At 39.9% G+C, this 21,750-nt stretch overlaps 1 protein-coding gene across 18 annotated transcripts in view; it reads left to right on the top strand.

The window, feature by feature from the left end:
* LOC134542484 (PDZ domain-containing protein 8) overlaps positions 1 to 21,750 on the top strand; it is a 101,268-nt gene that overhangs the window by 75,014 nt on the left and 4,504 nt on the right. For 9 of the 18 annotated variants that reach the window (XM_063386830.1, XM_063386875.1, XM_063386812.1 and 6 more), the window contains one exon: positions 6,239 to 10,402. In XM_063386830.1, the coding sequence (XP_063242900.1) occupies positions 6,239 to 6,574 (336 nt within the window). In that variant the 3' untranslated portion in view covers positions 6,575 to 10,402. Of the gene's footprint in view, positions 1 to 6,238; positions 10,403 to 10,426; positions 11,754 to 21,750 lie in introns of those variants that run through there. The other 9 variants (XM_063386925.1, XM_063386892.1, XM_063386895.1 and 6 more) reach the window with 2 other exon arrangements.

Genomic DNA, 21,750 nt, shown 5'->3' on the forward strand with positions numbered 1-21,750 from the left:
TTATTTTTTTTAATCATGTTATATATAGGGCCTAATTAGTTAAACACTTAATCAGTACAAATATTACATATATTAAAATTATTTTTTTACTTCTCCAATGACATTATTCACAATTCGATTAGACTTCGCAAATATTTAAAACATTCAATCAAAAAACTAGTATGCCTATTGATAATTTTTTCTTAAAAAAATTTTGGAGTAATTTTCAGATATCTCCTTTGAAGGTTTTGTTAAAGGTTTTCTGACCATAGCAGGAACATGTATGATTTCTGTCTGCACCAAACTCAATTTTTTTTTTTTTTTTTTTTTTTTTCCTTTTTGTCTATAGAACTGTCAGAAGTTTGTACCTTGTTGGATACAGTTGGCATGTTTGCTTAGGTTGCGAATATGTATGGGTATCTCCTTTTAAGGTTTTGTTAAAGGTTTTCTGACCATAGCAGGAACATGTATGATTTCTGTCTGCACCAAACTCAATTTTTTATTTATTTTTTTCCTTTTTGTCTATAGAACTGTCAGAAGTTTGTACCTTGTTGGATGCAGTTGGCATGTTTGCTTAGGTTGCGAATATGTATCAGTGGGGTGACGTGGTGCAGTGTCAAGGTACTAGTTTCATGTTCCAGAGGGACTTGGGTTATAATCCCGGTCAGACCATCCTGAATTCAGTTCCCCATGGCTTCCTGAACGCACTTGGGGAAATTGCTAGAGTGCTTCCTTACTATAAGCAATGGCCTGTTCCTTTCACAGTAACCCTGGTCTTTGTCGTCGTGCAGTCTTCAGTAACCTCACTGTTGGCTGGACATTAAGCCCTTATTATATATTTAAGTAAAAAATATACTGTTATGTATCAGTGTTTTCTTACAAAATATGCTTGAGATTTTAAACAGTTCACTAAACATTAATATATGAAAAGGTGTTCAAAAAAGTGGAATGAAAACAGGGGGGGGGGGAATACATTTTTTTATAGTGCAGAAAAGTTGCCTTTCATAGTGCTTATATGACCCTGTGAAAATTTGGAGCCAATCAAAGAATGCTTTGAGTTGCCGCAAACCGTAGTAAAATTTGAATTTTTATAAATTCAAGCAGTGTTTTTACTTTTTATGTGTTATTCTAAATAAGGAGTTTTATCTGTGATTTTGCATTTACTATAATAAAATATCTTGGATTATAATTAAACTGAAGCATGTCATCAATAAAATTTTATTTGTGAATTTTAAATCAATGTTACACAATACAAAAAAGCCTTGCCTTTAGACTACAAGATAGCAATATATGTGTGTGTGTGTGTTTTGTGTTCTTTTTTTCTTCCAAGAACTTGGAATGTTGAATAGCATTAAGAAAAAGTAGTGATTTACTTAAACTTAGTGTTTTTTTTGGTATCAAATATGGCACAATTTTGACATGATGAAGATATCACACATTAATTCCCCACCAACCGTGGATGAAGCCTCTGTAACTAGCTTCACCAGTCTTTCTACAGCTTGAGAATGGCATGGTAATCTCAGTAGTGTCATGTGTGGTAGATCCCCCCCCCCCCCTCCAGACTTGCTTGTTATCATAGTAACAATGTGTTTAAATCCACTGTCTTGTATGTGTTTGGTCAAGGGAGACTCAGTTACTAAACACTCCTGCCAATTTATCATATAAATGTAATCCCCAGCGAATACTGGATATCTGGGATCTTGAATTTTTGGATTTGTCCAGAAGAATGGGTTTGGGCTTTAACAATTCATCTTAACCCCAACATTGTCAGAAGAAGATTTTCAGGTGTTGCTTAGTACATGTTTCGTTGTGTGACTGTGTCAATAACTTCAACAAAATTCGGGAAGGTACTGTGATGCCTTGATCAACAGCCATAGGTATCATGAATCATCGGTGCAATAGGGCTTGAGCCTGGTGTTGAACCAGATGGGGCCATACAATTTAACCACATATTCTGATAGTATGTGTTGGTTTCCCAATGGTCTTTTACTTAACATGTAAAGTCTAAGAATCCTTTTTGCCATCGTGAAACATCAGGAAAGCCAAGTTTGCCTTTGTTTCTATTATCTAGATCAGATGAACACACACCCTTTGAAATTGAATGAACCATTTCAAGAAGCTATTATTGGTCACTAAATGCAGTCAAACCACCGGGTACAGATCATTGGATTGTTTGGAATTCCACCACTGACAACTGTTTGCAAGTTTCTAGCTGTTTGCCGATACCACGCAAAAACGAGTTAGGCCCCAAAGTTTTGCCTTCCAGAAACTGGAACAAATGTAACAAAGGAAGCTCATTTGAGTGCATACCAAAAATGAGCCATTGAAGAGGTCTTCCAATCTCTTTCTCGTGAAGAGTAATTATTCCTCCTTTTGTTCTTGTGTTACTGTTAGTTTCATCACACCCTACCGCTATTATTGTAGATGTATCATTTCTTTTGAGAATTCAATAATTCTTTATTTTATTTCAAGCAAGGTGCCAGATTGTAGGGCTGTGTCCAAAAAATCTTGACCTAGGTTCTTCCGCTGCATTTATGTGTTCTTCAACTATAGATCCTCTAAAGTTTTTAGCACATATTTTGTTGGACAATCGTTTTTATCTTTTCTCCCATAAAAATATAAACCCCTGAAAATCTTCTCCCCATGCTCAACCAAATATTTGTTACTTTTGTTTGTGACTCTCTCGTGATTGTTTTGCCTTTCTCATCTTACTTTCATTTGGTCCACTGCTCTGCTCGCGTCAGTTGTTTTTATAATACCCACATCATGAAACACTGCACTGGCAATAATAGCTGCGTTACAATCTAAAATGCAGATTCTATCACAAATTGATGCTAATGTAGGTAACTTTACTCACATTTATGACTGAGAGGTTGATGGCTCGGAAAAACACAATGGGTCTGTTGATGACGATGGTTTACCCTTTTCATTTGATTGACTTCCATCTTCCTCTTCACTAACGGAACTCAAATCTACAGCATCTACAGCTATGCTCGTAGTTTTGGAATGTCCCAAAAGTTCTTCTACTCTGTTTTTATAAATTTCTGAACTCTGGTACTGATCATTTTCAGTCTTTCCTTTATATTCTGGTTTCTACTTCCATGTTTGAGCAATTCTTTAGTAGTTTTTTTTATCAACCTCACCCATTTTCATTTGTTTCAATGTTCTTTAGTCTTGCAAAAAAATCTTCTATTTTCAGGACTTTCTTTTCATTTCACATTTGCATGATGCAAATTCTGTGCATTTGCAAGCAGCTACCTCAAATAGTTTTTTTCTGGATCCTTTTTGAAAGCATATAAATTTAATTCAAATTTTTTACTTCCTTTTCGGACTTCACTTTTGAGAAAGTTCCTATATTTTCTGTGATAGTTTCTATCATTTTCAAGATGGGAATAGAAGCTGTAACCCATATTTCTTTAATTTTTGTGGCCAAGGTAGGGGAAATTTGATTTACGGTTAGCTCCCTCTGGTTTTCTGCGTGTAGTGCTTTCCATAAAGGTAGCATCTCATCACATCACCATAACTTGGCAGAATTTGTTTATTCAACGATGATTGGAAACCAAAAACAATACACTCATCCACACCATGAGTTACTACACTACTTGGTTTAGTTGTCATTTTTACAAACACAAAATGATACGTCTTGTTCTTTCTTTACTAGCAGACTGAAAAATAATGGGAGGAGTGGGACCTTGGGTGTTGAAGGGGGAAGTGGAGAAATAAAAATGTGATTCCTGTGTTTGTTTATACATACTTGTCAATTACACAAAACATGAACAGCTCGATCGAGTATCACCAATAATTTCTCTCCCTCATTGCCTGAACAGTCTGCAATGATTCATGTCATCTTTTTATTAATACTCTTAAGAGATATTAGTATTTTTCTTTACTCTCCTGTACAAATATGATACATACCTACTCTCAATTCAAGCATGTATAATCTTTTCTTAAGGTTTTAACAACACATAAAAAGTAAAAAGTGTCAAAAATGACCAACAGCATGAGAATTTTAAATGTTTGAGGCATTTGCGACACCTCAAGATGATTTTCGATCGAGCCCCAGTTTTGGCAAATTGATATTGATAGTAACAGGCAAGCTTTGCATGTTATTATTAAATTATTTTATGAAATTCATTTTTTCATTCTACTGTAGCGTTCAATCTGTCACCTTTGGGACCACAGCTACACCGAAGTAGTGATTTTACTGGACAATCGGACAACGTTATAATTTTATTGGGATACCAAATGTTAAAATGTGATGTAATCCACTATAAAACAGGAAATTCAACTGAAACTGACAGTAAGGATAAACTCTGAGTGAACTAAAAATGCCAGCAGCAGTGTGACCTGGCAGCAAAGATCAGTATATGAATGCAAGTGACTCAGGGCCGATATTATGACCTCCGGCTAAATCCTCAGGTTAGCTAGCCTTCAGGTTAGGCTAGCCTCTGGTTAACGAACGAGGGGTGTATTATGACCCATACTTAGCCTGCGGTTGGCTAACCGGAACCTGATGATGCGTGTGGTGTAATAATGGGTGTGTTGGTAATGAAATAAACCAGAATTTGGTAACATTTGTTGCAAGACAGTTTTTTTTCTGGTAGAATGTTAGTCAGCTGTTTGTTTGTATTGTGATTCGTAATGTTTACAGCTGCAGTAAAGAAATATGCCGCGAACTTTATCTTGCAACAGATATAATTAAATTAACCAAAAACTACTTCGACGTCAAACCTGCTTTGTATTAAACCATAAAATTACAATTTACGATTCAAAACCGTGTGTTTTCAACTTTACTCTTGTATTGAAACTCATGATTTTGTTAGGTTATACATTAAGCCAAAACTAACGAAGTAATTCTATACAAACAAATAAATAGGGATGACATTTTTGCTAGAGAACACTTATTTCTTTCATAAATTTATTTCATAATCAAATAATATAGACCCTGTTTTGGGAAAATACTTGTCGATTTTCATTTCACTGGTATAGGTTTCATTTTTGTACTAATAGTTTCGTATCACGTATCCAAATTAATCCGATCCTGATGGAATTAGTTTGTGGTATAGGATGCTTGCTGTTTTAATTTAGTAGGTCGAGAGATCCTAGACATATTCACTGGGGAAATAATTATGATTGTAAAATGTATACGAAATAAATACATTTTTACAAGACCTTTCATATTTTGTTTGTATCGTGATATGTTAGGTATTTTGAGTTATGTACAGGATTTTTCAACATTCTAAATTAAAACAGCAAGTCTAATGTAAAACAAGACCAACATATAAAGGGTCATGCCGATAGGATCAAGGGATAAACTTGGATACAGGAAACAGAATAATTCCAGTGCTGTTTTCTTTTTGCACTTGCGTGCCAGGTAGATAATAAGTACCTAAAGGTTTGTAAGATAGGGAAGGGATAATTGGGTAACATTTATTTTCACCTTCAATTGTATTCATTGAATTATAACCACGTCTGAAGTCGTATGAAGTGCATTTCATTCCCGGCATATGTCCACTGTATTACGAATAAAAATTCACAGATACAACTTCCACGAAAACACGCATTTTATACGTTATTATAATAACCCTCGTTTTGCAATTCACTTATTTACACATATTCTTAAGCAGGAACATTTAAGTTTATATACATTGCATACGTTTATGTACTTCGTGATCAATTAAAGTCAAATAATAATACACGACTCGACGAAAATAGAAAAGCGTGACTACACTTTCATGTCATGTAATTTTTAATAAAACTTTGACGATTACGGCGAAGCATTTTATATTTAGTAATAAATTATTCCATCACATCCTGCAAATATTGAATAGAATTCCTCAAATAGTCATCATCACTATCAACAACTAACCTGGCCTGATACATCGCCATTTTATTTTCTGTTGCTTAGCCTCCAGTTAAGCAGCTAGCGGCCGGTTCATCCACCCGCTAGGTTAGCCGGAACTTTAACTGGAAGGTAGACGTTAACAGGGAGTCATAAAACCGAAATAAGAGCTAGCCTGAGGTTAAATTTTAGCCGGAACTTTAGCCGGGGGTCATAAAACCGGCCCTCAGTTGGTGTTAAATTACAGAATTTACCAAACCATAGAATTCTAGATGAAAGACCTTTCTTTGCGTTAGCACGGGTCCGTTTGAATGCCACATGTGATGAACGCACGTATCGTTGTTCCACGGTTGTGTGGGTAGTGATGGGCCAGTGCAGGTTGTGCGTGCCGACACGAGGGCGCCCGTGCGTGCACAGATAGTGAAGCTGAAGGCAGCGATGGATGCGGAGACGCAGTCGCGCATGCAGCTGGCCAGGGAGGAGCAGGAGAACAAGGACCCGGAGACCAGCACGCGGGTGGCGTTCCTCATCGGCAAGTCGGACCAGCGCGTGCAGGCCTTGGCAGTGCTCATGCTGCACTTCTGCGCAGGCCTGCAGCACACCCAGGACCAGGACGAGTCCAACAAGGTGACCCACCCTCTTCCCTTTCTCCAAGTGTGGACGCCAACATCGAGTGGCTGGTTTGCCTATGGAACTAACTTTCAAAACGAACGTGTCTCATGGCAGGTGCAACCATTATGGTGTCGAGTTTAGAAAATCAAACACAGTAGTGTCTCGATTGACCGAGTTTACTGTGGATCATGGCAACCTGGGTAAGCAAAATCTTGGATAACACAGCTGGCCCGATAGTATCATTTTTCAGGGTTATGTTTTCCAATCTTTTCTTTGGTGTGGATTCTTTCACGTCACTCCATGATTTGCCCAACCAGTAAATGGCATCTTTGAGGTTAATATTTTTTTAGGCTTTCGTCAACAGTCAGATCGTTTCCTAGCTCAGCGGTTCCCAATTTTTTTTCGGCTAGGGAACCCTATGATCAACTTTTATTTTGGTGGAACCCCAACTCCATCAAAGAAAGTTATTTGACAATAATTGTGCCTGTTTTATATGACATTCATCCTGACTCACAGAACCCCTGTGACCCTGCCACGGAACCCCAGGGTTCTTCGGACCACCTTTTGGGAACCGCTGAGGTATTCAAGCAAATTTTTCGACAGTCTTTGCTGGGAATGGCACTTTGTCGGCTCGGATAATACGAAACCTTGGTTAATCGAGACTACTATACGAGGGTTTTCTGAAATGTTTCCAACCTCAATATGAGTATGGCGGCACTCGTCAACAAAAATTGGGGAATGTGTTTGCTCATGCTTTGGAATGTACTCTCTGAAATTTCAACTAGTTTGGACATGCATTTCTTTTTTAACAAATGCATGAGTTTGTGTGAGTCGATGTGCATGTTTTTGTTAATATGGAAAATTGAGTATCGAGCTTTCATTGAATATTTGTTTTTGAAAGGCCAATACACCTGCACAAATTAAAAATGATTTGGATGCTGTGTACTGGAACTCTGCACCATCATTTACCACAGTGATATTTGGACAGCTGAATTTAAATATGACCATACCAGCTTGGGTGACAATGAATGTTTGCAACACCAAAAACTGTGATGGGGGAATCAGCTTCAAAAAAGGTAAAGACTATTCCTTTGGCCAGGAAAGTGGTGGTGATTGTTTTCTAGGATAGATGTGGAGTTGTATTAATCGTCTTGGGGAGAAAAAAAAACATGATAGGAGAATACTACACATAATTACTTATAAGCTGAAGGCAGAAATTGTAGAAAAAGGTTACATTTGCAGAAACAAAAAAAAATTTGTTTCACCAAGACAATTCATCACCTCACACCTCACCGGTTACCATAGTGAAAATCTATGAATTGTGGTTTGAACAGCTTGACCACCCTCCTTAGGCAAAAAAATTTGCTTGTAGGACAGAGAGTTTTGTTGAATGAGGAGGCCATCACATTCTTAAACAACTATTTTACAGAGACTCGGGCAAACAACTGTCAAAAAAGAACTGCGCTTCCAAAATTGCTGAAATTTTAGAGTGTATATTCCAAAGAATGCACAAACACATTTCCCAATTTTTGTTGACAAGTGCTGCCATCTTCATAATGAGGTCAGAAACTTTTTCAGACAACTCTCGTACATATCTCTTTGTATGAGGGAAAGTCATCAAGTTAGTCACAACAAATAATTTTATAAACTTACTGTGATAATCATTTTAAAATATTTTGATTTCTCAATATAATCACTAATATTTATGTGCTTATCCCATTGTTTTATCAGTGCCCCAATACCATCTGCATAAAATTATTTGAGTGACTGTCTGAGCCACATTAGGACATGCTGCTATCCTATCGCACAATCATCGAGCACCGTCCACCATTTTTAAACTCAATGGCACATGTGTGTGAATGCTACCTAGTCATTATGAAATGAGTATCACAAATCTGTATGATCATGTCATCTATTAAAATTCTTGGAAAGTACATGCTTCTACCTACAAGATACGTAGTTCAAATCAATTTGTGACTCTTAATGACCTTTCATCATATGTCTTTATTTTCAATTGTGTGTGTTTTCGTAATATTTCTTCACTATTAAGTTAAAAATTGTAGTGCAAAAAATAAAACTTTACATTGAATACTTTTTATTACGTAATATCAATATGTGTTTGTCAAGTGCAACTTGTAAACTAATACACATGCTGTAGATCTATATCCGTCATTAGTCTATGGTTTGAATCCTAAACATCAACCCACCGGATCACGAAGCTAGCTGCAGATCATTGAGACTTATCCAAATGCTTTTGAAATCAGCATTCAAGAAACGTCACTGCCTGTAACTGTGTGTTATTCAGTGCAAACATAGCCAGGTTTACACCCAATAAATTAAGCTGTAATGTATAGAAATTACAGTAGACTCCCGATTATCTGGGTGCAGGTTTGCGGATTAACCATGACATATTTTACTTCCATAAACCATAAACTCAAAAATTTTTTTTTTTTTTTTTTTGTGATCTATTGATGTGACAGAGCATATTATGATATGACTCAAGACGAAAAATGTAGCCAAACATAATGCATACATAGTTAGTATGCATCACACAAACTTCAAAACTGCTAGAGCAAATTATAAACACACCCCTGTAAGCCGTGCCTGCTTGTGTTCTACGTGCCCTTGTGAACCGCGCTCAGGTTGGCGCTGACACGGCACAGCTGTTGCCTGACTCGCGTGGGCGATAACTGGCCTGTGTAGTTTCGAGGCAGCAGTTGCAACGCAGCTGTATTTTTTTTTCTGTTTTTATCTTTAGACAGTAATGTCTAAAGATAAATGCAAATTAAAAATTATCGACCAGCTAGACGTCAAATACGGCTATGTTTTAGTGATGTGCACTGCAACTTTTTCCTATAAATTACGTCTAACACTTAAGTACCCATTATGTACAACCTTATACACTGTATCTCTAGATAGTTGGGTTAAATTTTTTTAAACCAAACAGGTTTTTTCGACATTATTTTAACCATGTTTTTTGTTTATCCTTGAATCCCTTGCCTGTCATTACCTTGGATAGTCTGGAGTCTACACTACAGTGAAAGGTCTTCTATACAGTGCATTCTGGCTATACAGTGCATTCTGGCCCACTGCCATGCTGGATTATGGAACGTCAATGTAGTGTTTACAATAATTCCAAATGTGAAATGTAACTAGTTTAAAAAAAAACTGTACTGAAATGAAAACTGACTGTAACAATAAACTCCACGTGAATTAAAAACGTAGACAGTGCAGTCATGTGACCGGGCGGTCCAGGTCAACAGCTGGAATGCACCCAAAAATATCTGAATGTGACAGCTCAATTGGTGCTGGATTAAAGAATCTGCAGAACAATAGAATACCTAATTGAAGACCTTTCGCTGTAGCTCCACATAACTGTATGTCTTATTTAACACGCTACATTAAAATTACTGAGGTATGCCCGTTCTCATTCATGAACTTACAACTAAGGTTTGGTGTAAATATAATATACATTTACATTTGTGATGATTGGATAATTTAATGTTTGATGCATGAGGAAAATTTTAATTTGCCATCTGGTGGAGGTATAATGAAATGTATATTTAAAGCATGAACCACGAGCTTCCAAGTTATAAATAAGTCTCAGTAACTGGTTTGTAGGAAAATGGTTTCATGGTTTGTCATTAAAAGTTTGTTTTAAAAAATCTTGTATTTTCCCCGTCCTGCTCCTTCCCCCCCCCCCCCCCCCAAAAAAAAAAAAAAAACAACTCATACACACTTGTGGATATGTTTTACAGCAGTTTGGTGGACGAAGAAATAAAAAAATGCATTTAAATACTATTTTATTTATAAGGATTTTTCATCACATATCCAGGAGTAAAAGTCTCTGAAACTTTCTTTAAAGTTATTGCTAGAAAGCTTTTTAGTTGTTTTAGTTGTTGTGGCACCAATTGGCGTATTATAAGATGTGAACTTTTTTGAGATGGACTGTAAATTATTTAATGTAACATCATGAAATGCTTTTCCCTGCAGATAATCTAAGAAGAGGAGGGTTGGCTCAGCTAATCAGCACTTGATTTAGTAAATGTTTGCTGAACTGCAGCTAAAAACAATGTTTCTCTTCTTTCGGTGGAAGTAAATGGTGTTGCGTTACCATGTAAGGATGATATTAATGAGAGTGCGGCCTGTTATACCAAGATGAGCAATGAGAAAACTTCATAGAATGATGTAGATGTCTCTTGGTCAAGATTTTGATAGTGAACTTTTAAGTTCCCTTCTTTAGAAGAATGTATTAATTATATTTTTGTCACAGTGCAGTTGGATTGTTATGTATGCACTAAAGAGGCCTATACTAGGATATTTCCATACAATTTTACATGATGGTATTTGTTTTCAGCTTCTTTTATTGCCAGGTGAAACTTGATCAGTTCACAAAGTGAGACCTGTGGTCTGAGGACGTTGCGCCTACATTCCAATACACCAAAAGTTTCTTAGCTCATAAATTTGCACCTGTTTGTGTTAGTGATGCAAAGTGTCTAGATATAGGTGATTTTTAGTTCCTGTTTTTGCATTTGCAAGTTTAGTAAACCAAGATTTTGATAATATTTACATATGAAAAATGCAATGCAAGAAAATGCAATTTCAAGTTTTTTTTGCTGGAAATGTTAGTGACTAAATAAGTACTAGTAGCTTGAGTATTGTCTGCTGCAGTGAATTAGCTGTTGTAGTTATTGATTTTTGTAATGTGTACTTGTAATATTTACATAATGAATTTTAAGCTGCTTTGTGAGAGACGTTAGATTTCAGACTTGTAAAAAGATTTTCTTCAAATGACTTCTTTTTTGATAGCATATTAGGCAATATATATGAAAGGTTAACTGACTCCAAAAAAAATGACTGTCCAGTTAAATAGGGGAGGGGAGGGGAAACAGTATTAAATTTGAGCGGTGCTGTATTTATTAATTATTTATCACATTTTAACTTCTTCGTAAATTTGACCACCAACATGTTGGGACTTTAAAGTTACCTATTTTTTGTACAATTATTAACTTTTAAAAAGTTTTTGAGTTGTTTATATGTGTCTGTATTCATGTGTGCTGTGTATATTTATTTTTGATTTTTTTGTTTTTGGTAATGTTTTTAGTGCATCCGTGGTTTGGTTCTTGGGTTGTAAGTTCCGTAGAGCTCTGTTACAGGCTTATAGAATACCAGGTGATCTTTTTTTCTGTAAGAACATTTGTATTTTTAATTTTTGACATTTTGTAGTTGAAGCACAGCTTTTGTAATATTTTATAGTTGAAAAAAATTAAGTGCATTTTGTATGTTTTGTGGTTAATAAAATACCTCATTTGTCAACGAATAATGTAAAGTTTTCCTAGAAAGACTGATGTGCCTGTATATTTTCATGCTGCAATTTTTATTGTGACAAATCTTTTGGCTTATTAGTTTAGACAAAGAAACTTCTGTAAATAGATAAGTTTTGCACTTCACTTGAACTACCTACATTCTCCATTTGTTAATGGGTTAGTATCATTGACGTAACTACGTAAGGTTGTGGAAATAGCTTCGTTATATTGGTGTCTGCCTTATTCTTGATCAGATTTTCTGCTTCACAGGGGGTGGTCTATTTGTTTTTGCTGGAGCACCATGAAAGAGTTTTTACTGTGAACATATGTCAGATGGTCCTGGTGTTAGTGATTTTTTCATATGTACTCTTGTTTTGTACCAGTCCAGTGTAAATATTTATCTTTAAAGACATTTCAAGATATTTTTAACACAGTACTATAATAATAGCTGGTGTACCAAAATCTGCTACTAACCACATACCTGGTAATTGTCCTTTTAAATCAGTTTAGAAGTCACTTTTACAAGTGACAGCAAATTACACGAATCACGTGCAGCTTAAGTAAGACTGCAGTACTGAGCAACTTTGTCACAAACCTTTCAACAACTGGGATGACCATCAGTGTTTACTGAGACCCTGTTGTAGCAGCATGTAGATTTTGACATGTGCGTACCAAGATCTAGTGGCCATTTCATGTTGTGCCTTGAGTATTGCAAAATGAATATTTTGTGATTGACCCAGCCTCTGCATCTGGATTCTGTTCATAAGTAAGGCTGTTTTCTCAAACATCACAGTGCACTATACACTGAAGCTTTTCCTGTTGGCATGCATGGATGCATAATATGTGACCGTATTTTCAAAACCGGTTTTTTAGTGTGTACTGTTATTATATTTTACTTTGTTTATACTTTTATAGAGTGCATATCTAAGCATAGTCTTTTTGTGAGTGGTTTCCAAAATACTTAAGTTTCAATTCAAAAAATGATCTAAATAAAATTATATGAAAAATTATAAAATAGTATACTATGTAACTTTCCTTTTTATTCAAAATGCAGTAAAATGTTGCTTTTTTAAAAATATATGGTATGATTCAGAATGCAGTACAGTGTTGTACAGTTCCTATTTTATTTATATGCTAGTGACAAAATACAGATTTATTATTTTTTAAGAATTCAATAAATGTTTATTTTTCTTTTAAATTTATTGTAGCACTAACCGATGGCATTAAAACACACAAAATAACATTATCATCTAGTCTCTGTTTTTTACTTTGTTAATGCCAGGGCATGATAATTGAGTGCGTGAATGTACTTATTTGGATTTAATGTGAAAGAAATTGAAACTGGAGTGGGTGAATTTTTTGTATACACATTGCATGTTTTAGTTCATTGTTTATGAATTTATTGCATATAGCATCACAAATCAAGAGCGATTTATAGAATATTTTTGAATAGTTAAAAATTCCCATTTCAAGGTGTTATAGAGAAATTGAGTAAGATGTTAACTATATTTTTTTTTAATTTTAGTTTTTTGATTCCAATTACACCTGAAACATATGCAGGCTTAAAAAATTTGAGCAATGTGAAGTTGACCAGTATTTGTCAGTTTAAATAGTGTTAATGATATTGTAGGAAATGGTCTCAACTTAATATTATGATGATTTTTTTTTTTTGCTCCTTCTTGTTAATTTGTGTGTGTACCTTTTGAAATTGAAGTGATTTGTAATTTAAACATATCATTGTGTGTGTTGATAGTGTTTTAAATACTGTAAGAGTAGATATGAATGCTTGATATGTTTTTCTTGAAATTAAATTTGTAAATGATTTGATTTTTTCTAAAGTTAAATTGGTTTGAGATTGTATAATCATTCTATACATTTAGTAAACAATTAAGAGACTTGTAACCTAAATAAACTAGAACAATACAGTTTCTAAATTAGCAACACCAAGGCATATAAGTGTGGTATAATTATTTAAGTATTTTAGTTGTTTTACAACCGTAGTAAATGAAATGTGTTGACTGGTATACACCATGTGTGCAACCACACTATTTAAGGCATCAAATTTATGTCAAGAAGCATAGTTATTTAATACTCATCCAATATTGAAGCACATCCAATCTTAAAGCATTTGTTATAAGATGTTTAGAAAAAATTAAGTATTGTAGTAATAATTATTATGCTTGCCATAAAGTCAGGTCTTACATAATCGTCCTCTAAGGGTGGTGGTATATTTATCATGCATTTACTGAGACGTGCGTAGTTGGTAGAAGTGTGTTGCTGATTAAAAAGTTATGTTCGTAATACATGTATGTGCAATAAAGTGTGTGGTATTGATGTTAAACAGATTATCTTCGGACAAATAAAAAAAAAAGATTGTTTTAAGATTCAATAAACTAAAAATTTTACTTGGAAGCTACAGTTTCCGTAAGAATTTATAAGCACAAACTATTATGATTAAAAAAAAATACACAGTGATGTGTTGTTGTAAACCATTAAGTCTACAGTTTGTTAGACTACAACAAAGTACTGTCTATTTGTGTTGAGTGAGACTGCCCAATTGTCATAAGATTCAAATATGGCAAAAAAAAATGAACAGTGACTTTGAATTTTCTTAAAACTTAACACATCTGTGAAAAATACTATATATTTAATTAACAAAGGAACCTTGCTGTACAACAGCTGAAAAAATATAAAATAATTTTTTCTATATATAATTATGGTCATATCCATAATTATACTAAAGCAGGTATATCAAAAATTTATTAATAAAATCAGTGAGTGAATCAGGATGTTATAAGATGAGGAATGCTACAGAATTCCACAAACACCAATCCTCGAGAAACCAAACATTTATGCTAGGCAGTGAAGATTTTTGATCTTGGCAAGTTTGACCTTATAACTACACTGCTAGTGAGTTTTATATCCATTCTAATGAATGAAAACTCTCCTTAAGTTACAAGGTGGTTCTCTAAAAAAAACCTAACTTATCGCATCTACAGCTAAAAAAATTACATCTGCCTTTTCTACTCCCTCCTTTTACCACTGTCTTCCATCCCTCTGGGTCATCAAGACTGTGAAGCCATATATTTTAAAAATTGTGGTATTGGGCGCTATTTTTCAGAAGTTGGCCAGCTTGCGTGAGCCGGCAGTCAAAAAGATCAAGAATTTTTTTTTATGACTTTATTATATAAATTTATATTCCATTATTTTTATCAAAGAACAGTCGGCTTATAGGAGGTGTGATTGGATAGTTTTAAGTCAATTTTAAGACTCAATAGGAGAGGCTAGGTTTGCCTGCAGTTGTGGGAGGAGAAGCTTGCATTGTCCTTGACACGTTCTGATAAAATCACTGCAATATCTTTGTCAAGTACATTATGACATCTTGATGAGTGAAGAAGTGTATTTATTTCTCGGATTATTGACTGCAAAATGGATGAAAAAACTAAACTAGTTTGTATCAAAGTACAGTTACCAACCATCAAGTTGTCGCGTGGCACCTGGCTCTTCCAGAATGGCCTTAAGCATCAATCCTCAGTTCCTGCCTGGGTAAGAAGGTGTGGCCTGACTGGCGCGAGTACCCTCAGAATGGAGGTTCCTAAGAGGGGTAGGTAAGGTCTTCCCCTACCGTGGGATGCCCAAAAAATGGCTCCCAGTGTCCCTCGTCTGATGCCTGCTTACTTGCTGCGGCTGGTTTGGCTCTGCGGTCTCCCTCTCCCTGCAGTAGTAGGGCTGACTTGCTTGCTGGCTGGCTGGCTGGCTGGCTGGCTGGGTAGGTCCCCGAGGAGCTTCCTCACCCCGAAAGGACACTCTCAGAGATGTGATACGAGCTTTATTCTAACACTCGACTTTTATGCCGACAGTCTCACTATACACTCTAAACTACTCCGCGGACTTGATCGTCGTACTCCGGATCGCGGCTGCTGACAAGGCGCGGCGGGCAGGCTCGGCTGCCTGTGAAAGCGCGGTGAGCAGGTTGTGGCGCGGTGAGCAAGGCTCGGCTGCCAGTGGTGCCTCTAGGACACCAACTGCCCTCCTGCCGATTCATCATATTGCCATCCAGGGAGGTAAGCGTGGGCGAGGCCAGAAACTGAAGTTTCTATAACTCGCTAATTGCATAGTAATTCAGGTGCACCCCACACTGGTGAAGAATCATTTGAATCGACGGCGGGGGTGCGTGTCTTGTGGGATAGGTTTGGCACACGGGCCTGTGTGTGCGCTGGTAGGTTGTGTAATGCTATAAAAGTTACGTGTACCTAATTCGGCGGGGGAGTGAAGCTCCCCACCAGTTAGATCACTGCCCTCCTGGCCCAAGGGCCGGACTTTTATACCCCTCCTGAGGGCCGGGGCGTGCCGTAGGGAGGGCTGGGGGTTCCAGGAATCGCGGGCGCTTCCAGGCGGCCGTAGGGCCGTGCGCAAAGCGTTGGCCTGGTGGAAGAGGAGTAGGCGGGGTGGCTGGGATCGGAGGAGGAGCGAGGGGGGTAGGGGGGAGAGTGCTAGCGTACTCGGCTGGCCTGGCGAGAGAGGAGTAAGCTAGGGGTGGAGTGTGCGCACGCACCCAACTGGTTGCCAAGGGCAACCTAGGGTGCGGCGTGGTCGCCCTGGCGACGGGTGACTGATTGTGGCTAGGCGGGCCAGCTGGCCCGCACACGTGTTTTAGAAAGGGAGGGGCTGTCGGCTTAGAGATTATAGGCGTGCGGGGCACGTTGCACGTCAACCCCCTCCCCCCCTCTCCTTGATAAGGCGGCAGCCACTTCCCACGTGTGCGTGGCCGCGGGGTCCTCCCTGTGATCCATCCTTCCTCTGTTGACGTGGGGGGTGATGCCTGCCATCCGTCTCTGTCCTCTGGGAGTTGGGAATGGGGGTGGGGCAGGGAGACCCCTTCAGGTTGGGCGTGAGGGCGGTGAAATGAACCCTATTCCTCCTTACCTACCGGTAATTGGGGGGAGAAGTTCTTACTTGAGTGTGCTTAGTTAAAAACTAGGGGACTTTAACTTGAGCCGCTTTTTCATATATGGTGGCTGTACCGCACTCCCGCGTGCAGGTACTGACACTAGACTTACGTGGTATTGAACCAGAGCCCTGGCTACACCATTTCTAGGGTGGGAGGTTGGAGACCTCTCAAGAGTTAAAGTCTTTCAGGTTGGGGAACTTGGTGTGCCCTATCAAGTTTACAATACCTTTGGGTTGGTTCCTCCTATTTACATCTATACATTATGGTCTGTTATGGAAGCGTCAACACTTGCTATCCTGCATACCTCCACAATACCCTCTAATCCTGGGGAAAGCTGTCGCACATTCATTTTTACAATTTTTACACTTGTCTAGTACCCTTTGTTACATTCAGGGCCGCTGAGAGGGGGGGGGGGGGGGGGGCAAAAGGGGCAAATGCCCAGGGGCCCGGTAGCCTTAGGGGCCCGGGCGCCCGGCTGGGAAATAAATGGCTGGAAAACCATTTCCCCCCTGCTATTAAAACATCTTGTACAATATATATATATATATATAAAATTGTTTTGTGTGTTCCTAAAACTACTGTCGATAACCAATAACCTAACCGAGCAGTAGGTACTTTTAACATTCAGTTCACACCAAAATACTTTAGTAGTAGCAGAAATGGGATCGTTACAGGGACGTCGGAACAGGGGGGGGGGGGGGGGGGGGGGCAGGGGCGAGTCGCCCGTGCTGTTATGCAAGGGGGGGGGGGGGGCGAGAAAAGCATTTGGCCCCCCTCCTTTTCCCAGAATAAATGTTTGGTCGTAGTAGTATTTTTCTCAACCAGTAGTTACAAACGTTGCATTGGTGATGATCACATTGATTAGAAAATCAAATTTATGATTGTCAATATACTGTAAAATGATTGAAAATTCCTAGATGGTATTTTATTTAAATTGTACTACATCTACTGTCAGAGTAGTATTTAATACATACTACGTCATCAAATTCTTGGAATGGTATATTTAATATTTTGGTTCGGAAACTCATTAAATAGCACAATTTTGCATCTAAAATTCCAAATTTTTCCGGGGGAGGGCCTCCCGACCCCCCACTCTATGACTGAGCTAAGTGTGATACATCTGTTCGGCCCCCCCACTAATGAAAACGTTTCGACGTCCCTGGAACGTTATAAATAATTAATATGTATTACAAATTTTTCAATGTAATCAACGTGATTCAGTGTGTTTGATGTTTTCGAAGTAATAAAATTGATTATTACTTTACATTATTTTAATAATATTTACATTCAGAATAAATTATTGTACTTATGTATTTTAAACACTCATATAATAATGCAATTTCTGATTACCATTTAAGATTTTTTTGTTTTTTTAGCAATATATACATCAAAATTAATTATTTGTATTTTGATGGGATTGACAATGTAAAAGTGCACTGAGATAATACATGCAAATGCTCTCTTTTTTTTTTGCGTAACTAGGAAATCGTTATGTATGTTCAAATGAAGGATGCAATTTTACGATACCATATATATTTATGGTATAGGCCTACGTAGTAGTGGTATGCAAAAAAAAAAAGGAAGGGGGGCCTACTACCCCAGCTGCCCAGGGGCCCACAAATTCTCTCAGCGGCCCTGGTTACATTATCATCATTTCACTTAGCCTTTGCTTTGCTCTTATCATTGCACAATGCAAAGGATGTAAACAGTCTCTGGGTTGTCCTTATTTGCTTCGTTTTCCTGATCCTGCCCCCACATGCAGGATTTGACAGGTGGCTTAACGAAGCCCCTGGGGAGGGGGGGAGGGTGATGAGAAACACGGCCTCATACCCCCTATTGAAAATGGCCATCCGCGCACTTTTCACTGATCTCACTGGTTGTTTCTGGGGTGACCCTCCAAGTATCGACCGGACTGGTTTTTCAGGGCTGCCATGCAGGATCGCCATGGCTGCTCTCGTCTGTGGGGTTGCAGCTGTGCGATGGTAGGCTGGCGCCATGCTGGGGTGGTGGTGGCAGTTCCTGCTGGAACTGGGTCTGCCTCCTTGGTTGGCAGATCCCTCAAGTGGCTCCCTTGGGGTGGCTGGCCCAGTATCTCTGCTGGTCTGGCCGAGGGGGGCGTGCTGTTGCATGTGTCTCCTGCAGTCCTGGCTGGGGGAGGCGACTGCTTCTCCGCCTTCCCCTTGGTGGCTGGGCTGATCAGGGCTGGGAGATCCTCAGCCACCTGGGTGGTCTGAGAGGGGGTCCCCACGGATTTTGACGATCCCGCCTGCCCCTGCTGTATCCCTGGGGATGGATAGGCCGAGGTCACCGGGCTAAACGGCACCAGGATGGCCGTCGGAGGCCGAGCTTTTGTGACCTCATGATGGGGGCCAGTGGTCGGTTCTTCCAGAAATTCGACCTGGAGCTCTGGGTGGGGTACTGTGTACTCCTGCTGAGTTCTGCTCCTCTGCTCTATGGGGAATTGGGTCTCGAAACCCCACGTGGGTTACCGGACCTTGCCTTCTATCCACGTCCGTCGCCTTCTTCATCTGTTTCAACGGTACCTTCCTCAACTTTCCTCTGTCGTCTATCACCCATCCTGTGCTGTTTTGTACCCTGTGGAGGGTTGTAGGGCCTTCCCATTTGGGTGCGAAGGATGCGCAAACCTGCCTGCCCTTGTTACTTAGAGGGTGACTCCGTACCCAGACCTGGTCTCCCCTTTTCCAGCGAGTTTTTTCTTCTTCCGGCTGTCGCTACTTTCTCCTGATGTACCTCTCCTGGTTGTCTTGAGCTTGTCTCTGTCTTTCCTGTGGGGTGCATCCTGGAGGCTCTCTGCGGGTGATCGTTCGGTCCACCGCCATTCTCCAGGACGTCTGAGTGTCCTACCGAGCAGCAGCTGGCTTGGGGACATCCCAATAGCTTCGTTTTGCCTTCTCAGGGTAAATAGGATGGTCGGCACATGCTTGTCCCATGAGTCATGATTGTTTTGGATCCGGAGCCTATTTTCCTTCTTGATCTCCTGGTTCCTTCGCTCTGTGGGGTAAGCCTGTGGATGGTAGGTAGGGGTGGTCCATTGCTCCATGTCCCATGTCTTGCAGGCCCTTGCCCACATTTTCCCAGTGAATTGGGTCCTGTTATCCGTGAGTACCCTCTTTGGGTAGCCCCATTTTGCGAGGACCTCATCCTCCATCACCGTGATGATGTGTTTTATCTCGGCTTTAGCCAGAGGGAAACCCTCGACCCAGCGGGGAAAACAGGTATGTTATTACGAGGATGTACTGTTTACCCCGCTTGGTCCGCGGGTAGGGTCCCATCAGGTCTAGGGCTATGGTGTCCCAGGCTGCTATAGGCCGCCTAGGGTACAGTGGCACCTTTGGAGGTGGCCCTGTCTTGGCCAGGGTGCAAACAGTACACCGATTGACATGTTCCTGACCTGCTTTGTGATCCCATGCCACCAGTATCTCTCTCCTATAGGTTCCAGTGTTCCCTGGATTCCTGGGTGCCCTGCCTGGTGGTGGTCATGCATGTGATGTAAGAGCGACTCTCGGTAGGACGGGGGAACTCATAGCTTCCAATTCTGTTGTTGTGGAGAGGTGCGGTCCAGATCGCCCCGTCCTTCTCCTGGTAGTGCTCGGGATACTGGTTTAGCAAGTGTCTTATAGTTGGATTGCTTTGTTGATTTTTCAGGAACCTGTCCTTTTCGCTTTCGGCCGTCATTGCCTGGAGGTGGATCTCGGTCCTTGTTTGCTTGCGTGCTGGTTTTTGCCTCGGGGGGAAGATTCTTTCAGACTCTCCTTTGGCTTGGTCTTCCCTTGGGGAAGGGATGGGGAATCTTGACAGCGCGTCTGGGAGCTCGTTGTCCTTGCCTGGGCAGTGTTCGAGCTCAAAGTCGAATTCCCCTAGCAGGATGGCCCACCTAACAAGTTTGGCCTTGCTATCTTTCAGGCGGTGGAGCCATGTGGGAGCCTGATTGTCTGTTCGTAAGGTGAAAGGTGCATCTTCCAGATAGTACCTATGTCGTTTGACGGCCCAAACAATGGCCAGGCATTCCAGCTCATTGCTACGATACCTCGTTTCACCGTCGTTCAGGGTTGTTGAGGCATAACCTATGATTAGCTTCTGTCCCGCCTCTCCCTGTTGGAAAAACATGGCCTCGAGTCCTTTTAGGCTGGCATCAGTTTGTAGTATCATCCGTCAACCTGCCGTGGGGTGGTGTAGGGTTGGCAAGGCTGTGAACAACTGCTTGGTGGATTCGAAGGCTTGTTCCCTTTTGTGGGTCCACTCCCAACTTTGTCCCTTCCGGAGGAGTGAGAGCAGGGGACCGATGACCTCTGCCATCCTGGGCATGTAGTCCCTTAACCACCCACAGGTGCCTAGGAATTTTTTTAGTTGCCTGGGTGTTCTTGGTGTTGCCGCTTCCTGGATGGCTCGGATTTTCTCCGGTTGGGGTTGGTTACCCTCTGCAGTGACATGTTCTAGGTAGTTGACCTGCGGCATTCCGAACTCACATTTCTCCATGCGGCATGTAAGGTTATGCATCTCTAATCGCTCCAGTGTTTGTTTGAGATGCCCCAAGTGGTCCTCCCAGCTTTTGGAGAACACGATTATGTCGTCCATGTAAGCGACGCAGAATGCTCCTATATCTCCTGCCAGTACTTCAGTTCCCATTAAGTGTTGGAAGGTGCTAGGTGCATTTTTTAATCCGAACGGCATTACTCGAAACTGTAAGTGTTCTCCATTTGGAGTGGTGAATGCTGTATACTTGCGATGTTCCTGTGCTAAGGGTATTTTCCAATTCCAAGCCCTGAGGTCGAGCCTGGAAAAAATATGGGCGTCTGCCAGTTCCCTCAGGGTGTGACCGACATCCACAACTGGTGGTGCCACGCTGTAGGTTACTTGGTTTAAGGGGCGGTAGTCTATGCAAAACCACAGTTCCCCATTGTGCTTAGGGGCTAGCACGACCCGGGAATTGTATTGTAAGTTAGATGGTTCCACTATCCGTTGTTGCTTCATTTCGTTCACTTGTTGGTTTATGATTCTTTGTTTTCCTACGGAGGGCTTCCCTGGTCGTTCGTAGATTG

The sequence above is a fragment of the Bacillus rossius genome, chromosome 1 (genome assembly GCF_032445375.1).
Source record: "Bacillus rossius redtenbacheri isolate Brsri chromosome 1, Brsri_v3, whole genome shotgun sequence".
NCBI classification, from domain to species: domain Eukaryota; kingdom Metazoa; phylum Arthropoda; class Insecta; order Phasmatodea; family Bacillidae; genus Bacillus; species Bacillus rossius.